Source organism: Penaeus vannamei, chromosome 35 (genome assembly GCF_042767895.1).
Source record: "Penaeus vannamei isolate JL-2024 chromosome 35, ASM4276789v1, whole genome shotgun sequence".
In the NCBI taxonomy this organism is placed as follows: Eukaryota; Metazoa; Arthropoda; class Malacostraca; order Decapoda; family Penaeidae; genus Penaeus; species Penaeus vannamei.
Genome location: NC_091583.1, coordinates 10,623,581 through 10,631,080, shown reverse-complemented (window position 1 = coordinate 10,631,080; position 7,500 = coordinate 10,623,581). Strand labels below are relative to the sequence as shown.

Sequence of the window (7,500 nt, the reverse complement as noted above, 5' to 3'; positions counted from 1 at the left end):
ATACAGTGTGTATGCATAACCGTGCTAATGCAAGATGATGTTCCTATTTATTGATGTAGCCTCCCATATCTATATTTATTGCGCATGACGTGGCAACATTCTCCTTGATCACGTGACTATTAACATTGCCTGTGAGCGGGGTTTCCCGCCAAATTTCGATCTCTTAGCGCTGGTCAACCATAGGAGACAGATGTGTGCTCTCGCCCCCCATGTAACTCCTGAGAACAGAACCTACTAGATTCAAGATTGGTGTTTCCTTCTCCTGTTGATTACGAGGAACATCCCCCAACCCAAGAAGAAATGTACATGGCGCAGTGACTGTATTTTCAGGACTTTTACCGAGAGAAGCGACCAGGCGCCGTTAGCCAACTGAACTTCTTGTCCAGCCTCAATATTCGGGATTACAGTGATTTGTGGAGTGATTTCCCCGTGTTTTGTCGTGTGTACTACAGTATTTTTATTGTTGTGGCCTTTTTTAATGTCCTCTGTGGGAGCGCTGCCTCGTACACCCTCCCATCACGACATCTGCCCACGTACTGATGGTCCCAGCAACGCGCCTCAAAGAAGTACTCTTCCGCGCTGCTAGACACCGATCTCGGCAACACACGTACGCACTGCTCGCTCGCACGGTCTCATGTAATATTCAATTACAAGTCTTTCAGTAAGAGAATACGTTTACTGGAATTGAACAAGTGCTTCCTATTTTTCAACTTACATGGCTGATCAGGGATTTTCTACCGAATCCAACGAGCCCCAACAAGATGCACTTCAGTACTCACTTCCAGTGGGTGGAACGACGGATGGAGGAGTGGACCAGCCTCCCCTCCTCTCCCCTCCCCAGTACACCCACCCAACTTCCGCGACTGCCGCTGATTTTGTGCATCTCATTCAGTATTTGGAGACATCTCGAGTGCAAGATGAGGCTAGACGACGCCGGGAGGAAGAGATTCGTCGCCAGGAAGACGACTTACGTCGCAAGGAAGAGGCTGCAAGATTCACTACTCTCATCCAGCTCCTGTCACCTGTTAATCTTCAGCCTACTTCAGCTGGCTCTTCATCTCCACTTGCTCTTGGGCTTCACCCCACCCCTCATCATCCTCCACCACAGAAGGCTATTGCTCAGAATCCACCTCCGTTAAAATCTGATGCATCTTTTCAGGTCTTCCGTGAATGGCGTAGACGGTGGGATGATTATGCTGTTATGGTGGACTTGGCAAGTCTACCTCGTGAGAAACAGCTTATACAGATGCGTATGTGCTTAAGCCTAGAAACACAACGCATATTAGAGCATACACTGCAGATTACGCCCTCAACAGACTTGACTGTCGACCAGGTTTTGGACGCCTTGCAGTCCCACATCAAGAGCCTCCGAAATGAAGCCCTTCGCAGACGGGACCTACTTGGTTGTAAACAGTCTGAGGGTGAGTCATTTGCTGATTTTTATGTACGACTGCGACGTATAGCTGAAGAACTGGACATCTGCCATGGGAATTCGAAGGAGTGTGAAATAACCCAGCTCAAGATGATCATACGGATGGGTATTCGTGACGAGGAGTTAATTCAGAAACTCATCTGTCTACCTTCACACTCCTCTCTACAGGATATGGTTAATACCTGCAGATCCTTCGAGGCTACCAAGAGTGCCACATCTGATATACGTGCTATAACCAACCAGTTGTGTGCTGTTTCTGCCTATCAGAAAAAGAAGAAGGGGCAGTAAAGTCAACCCTTCTCCACCGATTTCGACACCACATGTTTCATGTCAGTTTTGCGCACGACGGCATGATTCAGGGAAATGCCCTGCCGCTGACAGCATTTGCAACAACTGTGGTCGTCACGGTCATTGGGCAAGGACATCCAAGTGCCCTACTACCTCCGTCCAGTGCCGGTTTTGCAACCGCATGGGACACTATGATAAATGCTGCAAAATGAAGAAACAGAAGAGTGTAACCAAGAAGTGATGATACCGCACACCTCAGACCTATTGTGAGAGTGAATGCTGTTATCTCTCCAGGCGAGTCTCCATCGCTGGACACCGACAGGACTCTTCAGGATCTTCGAGCCGCAGCAAGAGTGGACCCTTCATACACTCGCCTTCTGGACTGCGTTTCTTCAGGATTCCCTTCCAACAGATACGATCTCCACAGCTCTCTGCTCCCATTCTGGAAGATACGAGACAACCTATCCATTAACGGTGAACTCGTTTTATATAGAGCAAGAGTTGTAGTTCATGCTGCTCTCCGCCGTCGCACCCTCTCCCGTCTACACGACAGCCACAGAGGTGTAGAGTCCATGAAGCGACGGGCGAAGCAGACTGTCTTTTGGCTTAGTATAGACTCGGACATCACCAGTACTGTCCATGCCTGTGAGTCTTGCCAAATGTTCCAGCCTAGTCAGCAGCAGGAGCCCCTCACGTGCGATGACAACCCCACACGGCCCTTTGAGTCCATTTCAGCAGACTTCTTCACAGTTGCAGGGAAGTCCTTCCTGGTCATTGCTGATCGACTCTCTGGGTGGCCTGTCCTCGTACCTTGCAAAGGTGATACTACCGCCCTTAACACCATCAGGTTCTTCTGCCGCTATTTCCGAGAAGTTGGTGTTCCTCTCCGTCTACGGACCTACGGAGGACCACAATTCACCAACAAGGAATTCCGGAATTTCGTGAAGCGGTGGGGAGTTTTTCATGTGGTTACTTCGCCACATCCACAGTCGAATGGTCATGCCGAGGCTGCCGTAAAGTCATTGGAACACCTTATCCTCAAGACAGCACCCTTAGGCAACATTGATTGTGAAGACTTTGACCGGGATCTCTTGGAACTCCGGAACACTCCTAATGCTACAGGTCGCTCCCCAGCCCAGATCCTGTATGGTCAACCACTTCAGTCATGTGTACCTGTTCATCCTCAGTCCTTTTTGATGCACTGGCAAGAGAAGACAGAGGACTGTGACCGCCATGCAGCTGCCCGAGCTGAGGCAGTGAAGCTCCAGTACGACCAGCACGCACGCCCCTTACCCAGGTTGAATGTCGGACAGCAAGTTCGGATTCAAGACCCGACATCTCACCGCTGGGACAAAGTTGGGGTCGTCATGGGCTGTGGCAGGTCACGGGATTATGAGATCCGTCTACCCAGTGGTCGGGTATGGTGGCGGAACCGCCGTTTCCTTCGCCCTGTGCCGCCCCCTGGTGATGACTCCCTTCCTCATATCCCTGTGGACCCTTGCTTGGACCTTGAAAAGCAGTCCACATTCAGTAACCCCCCAGCTGACCCACGTCGTTCTCAGAGAAAGAGTCCGCTCGTAATTGTACTACGAGCGTGAGGGGGGAGGGAGGTGTAGATAAGTGAGAATTCATACAGTGTGTTTAACCTGCACAATTTAATCTGTACTTTGTCTACCCTGTATTTCTGTATATATTGTGTGTATGCATGACCGTGCTAATGCAACATGATGTTCCTGTTTATTGATGTAGCCTCCCATATCTCTATATTTATTGCGCATGACGTGGCAACATTCTCCTTGATCACGTGACTATCAACATTGCCTGTGAGCGGGGTTTCCCGCCAAATTTCGATCTCTCGGCGCTGGTCAACCATAGGAGACAGATGTGTGCTCTCGCCCCCCATGTAACTCCTGAGAATAGAACCTACTAGATTCAAGATTGGTGTTTCCTTCTCCTGTTAATTACGAGGAACATCCCCCAACCCAAGAAGAAATATAAAACTTTCTCCATTTCTCTCTCTCTCTCTCTCTCTCTCTCTCTCTCTCTCTCTCTCTCTCTCTCTCTCTCTCTCTCTCTCTCTCTCTCAAACTTACCCTCTTCTACCCAAAATATGCTCATGATTTACCTTCATAACCTTAGTATACCTTAAATATTTACCTTTCAACATCATCACCAATCTACTCAGGAGTTACTCTAAATCTCCTTCAACATCTACCACATCTTCCATGGACTGACACCAAAATCTAGCCAATTTCTTCTGTAATCTCAGTAACTTTATGTAATTTTTTCTAGTCATTTACCACTTCTTCTTCTTCTTCCTTTCCCTCTGCTTCTTCTTCTTCTTCTTTCTGCTTCTTCTTCTTTTTCTTTTTCTTCTACTTCTTTTTATTTTTCTTCTACTTCTTTTTATTTTTCTTTTCTTCTTATTCTTATTCTTATTCTTTCTTATTATTTTTCTTTCTTCTCCTATTTCTTCTCTTTCTTCTTCTTCTCCTTCTTCTTCTACTCCTTCTTCCTCTTCTTCTTCTTCTTCATTTACCTCTCTGAATCCCACCAATTCTGTTTCACTACCATATGCAATTGATTCTACCCGAAAGATCCAATTCTTTAACTTATATCTATTTTCAAACTACTTGCAATCTACACAGATCACTAAGCTATAACTAGGTGGTCACAGGACAGGCAAACCTCACGTAAATTTTCTTTACAATACACAAGGAAATAAACATCGATATAGTGTAAACCACTGCTCTTACATATATTTTTTTTCCATGACCCATCTTAATCTACTTTTTATCTATCTATTATCTATGTAGAATATGTTGGCGATAGTATTACGGAAGTGTGAAGGTGATGATGAGGATGATGGTGACGATGTTGATGATAATGATGAGGATGGTAATGGTGATGATAGTGATGAGGATGATGATAATGATGATGATGGCAATGGGGATGATAGTGATGGTGAGAATAATGATAGTAATGATGATGGTGATGATAATAATAATGATAGTGATGATGATGGTGATGATAATAATAATGATAGTGATGATGATGGTGGTGATAATAATGATGATACTGATAATAACGATGCTAAAAAAAAATGCACTAACCCAAACCGAAGCCTTGGCCGTGTCCCAATCCGTCAAAAGGACATGCGCAAACAGCGAATACCCCACGGCGATAACAGCTCCTATCTTATCGCCGCGTTTCCTGTCTTGGCATCGAAAGGCCAGCCGGAGTGTCACCCGCAGTCCCTTCTGGGCGGCTCTCGCTCTGACATTAAGACGTGATCATTTTTGTTTCTTTAGAGTGGCACGACATTTTAAGGTATTTGATTTTAGGTTTTTTTCTGGGGGGGGGGGCGGGGGTTGAGGGTAAGGGTGATGGGCGGGGTTAGATGGGTGATGGGGTGGGGGGGGGGGAGTTATTTAGGAAGTCTGTGTGTGTGTGTGTGTGTGTGTAGGGATTGTTTAGAAAGGCTGTGTGTGTGTATGTGTGTGTAGGGGGTTGTTTGGCAAGGTTATGTGTGTGTGTGTGTGTGTGTAGAGGTTGTTTAGGAAGGCTGTGTGTGTATGTGTGTGTTTGTGTGTGTGCAGGGGTTGTTTAGGAAGGTTGTGTGTGTGTATGTGTGTGTAGGGGGTTGTTTGGGAAGGTTGTGTGTGTGTGTGTGTGTGTGTAGAGGTTGTTTAGGAAGGCTGTGTGTGTATGTGTGTGTTTGTGTGTGTGCAGGGGTTGTTTAGGAAGGTTGTGTGTGTGTGTGCGTGCGCGTGAGTGTGCAGGGGTTGTTTAGGAAGGCTGTGTGTGTGTGTGTGTGTGTGTGTGCGTGCATGTAAAATTTGCATATGGTTCTTTGTTCCTAAGAGACAAGCGCAATTCCGTAACCGTTTTATTTTCTTGGCAGACGATTTAAAAAGAGAAAAATATTATACCCGAGAAATAGGGCAAACCTTGGCACTATACGATTAAAGGGCATCAAATAATGATCAACATGACAATACTGATAATAATTGGGATAGAAGAATTAATTAAAATGATCATGGTAATAATGATAATTACAATACTAATTATGATGGTCAGATTTATTAATAAATGCAACAATTATTATGATAATAATTGTTGTTACTATCATTACTATTATATTCACTTTTATTATTATTGTTATCATTATCAATACCATCCTTATGATTATCATTATTATCATTACAATTATTTTCATTATTATCACTATAATCATTATTACTATCATTGTTATTATTATCATTATCATCATTATCAATATTACTATTATCTTATTTCTTATTTGCATTATTGTCAATATCATTATCATCATTTCATCATTTTCTTATTCTTTATTAATTTTGTTATCATCATTATCATCAATGATATATGATTATTGTTATCATTATTATAATCACCATTATCATTATCATTATTATTGATATTATTATTATCCTTATTATTATTATTGTTGCTGTTGGTGGTGGTGGTGTTATCATTATTATTATAATTATGATAGTTATTATTACAAGTAGTAGTGTCATTATTATTATTACCATTAATATTATCGTTAATATTATCATTATTATTACTATTATTGTTTTATCATTATCAGTGTTATCATTATCATTATCATCATTATCATTATTTATCATAGCAGTATTATTATAATGCATAGTAGTAGAAGTAGTAGTAGTTAAATGTCATTATCATTTTCATCATCATATCATTATCATACTATTATTGATAGTATTAGTATTGTTATTATAATTATCATTCTCATTATAATGATAATTAGTAGTGGTAATGTTTTCATTAGTATTTCTTCATATTCATTGTGATCATTGTTATTCTTTTTATAATTATTATTATAATCACTATTATCATTATTGTTATCGTTGTTATTCTTTTTATAATAATTATTATAATCACTATTATCATTATTGTTATCATTTTTGTTATCATTATTATTATTATTATTATTATTATTATTATTATTATTATCATTATTATTATCATTATTATTATTATTATTATTATTATTATTATTATTACTATTATTATTAACATTATTATTATTATTATTACTATTATTGTTATTATTATTATTATTATTATTATTATTATTATTATTATTATTATTATTATTATTATTATTATTATTATTATTATTATTATTATTATTATCATTTTTATTATTACCATTATTATTATTACTATTATTATTATTATTATTATCATTATCATTATTAGTATTGCTATCATCATTTTTATTATGACTAAGATTATGATTATCATCATTATCATCATCATTATTTATATTATCATTATTATTATAATTATCATTATTATTATTATTATTATTATTATCATTGTTGTTGTTGTTGTTGTTATTATCATTGTCATCATTATCATTGTCATCATCATCATTGTCATTATTACTATTATCATTATCATCATTATTACCATTATCACTATTGTAATTTCTATTATTATTACCATGATTTTATCATTATTATTATTATTATTATTGCCATTGTTAATTTTTGCATGGTTGTTATTATTTCTATTATTATATATGTTATTTTCTTATAATTGTTTTTATCAATATTATTATCATCGTTATCATTATTATTGTTATTATTATTGTCATTATTATTATTATTATTGTTATTATTACTATTGTTATTATCATCATCATTATTATTGTTATTAGTAGTAGTATCATTACCCTTACTGTCAGTATCAGTATTATCATTGCATTGATTTTATTATTATCA

General features: G+C 39.2%; 1 protein-coding gene across 1 annotated transcript in view; it reads left to right on the top strand.

Moving 5' to 3' along the window:
• The first annotated feature begins 4,795 nt into the window (after positions 1–4,795).
• Positions 4,796–7,500, top strand: part of LOC138859392 (uncharacterized) — a 13,300-nt gene continuing 10,595 nt past the window's right edge. The window contains exon 1 of the mRNA XM_070114390.1: positions 4,796–5,050. Within this exon, the coding sequence (XP_069970491.1) occupies positions 4,811–5,050 (240 nt within the window). The 5' untranslated portion in view covers positions 4,796–4,810. The remainder of the gene's footprint in view (positions 5,051–7,500) is intronic.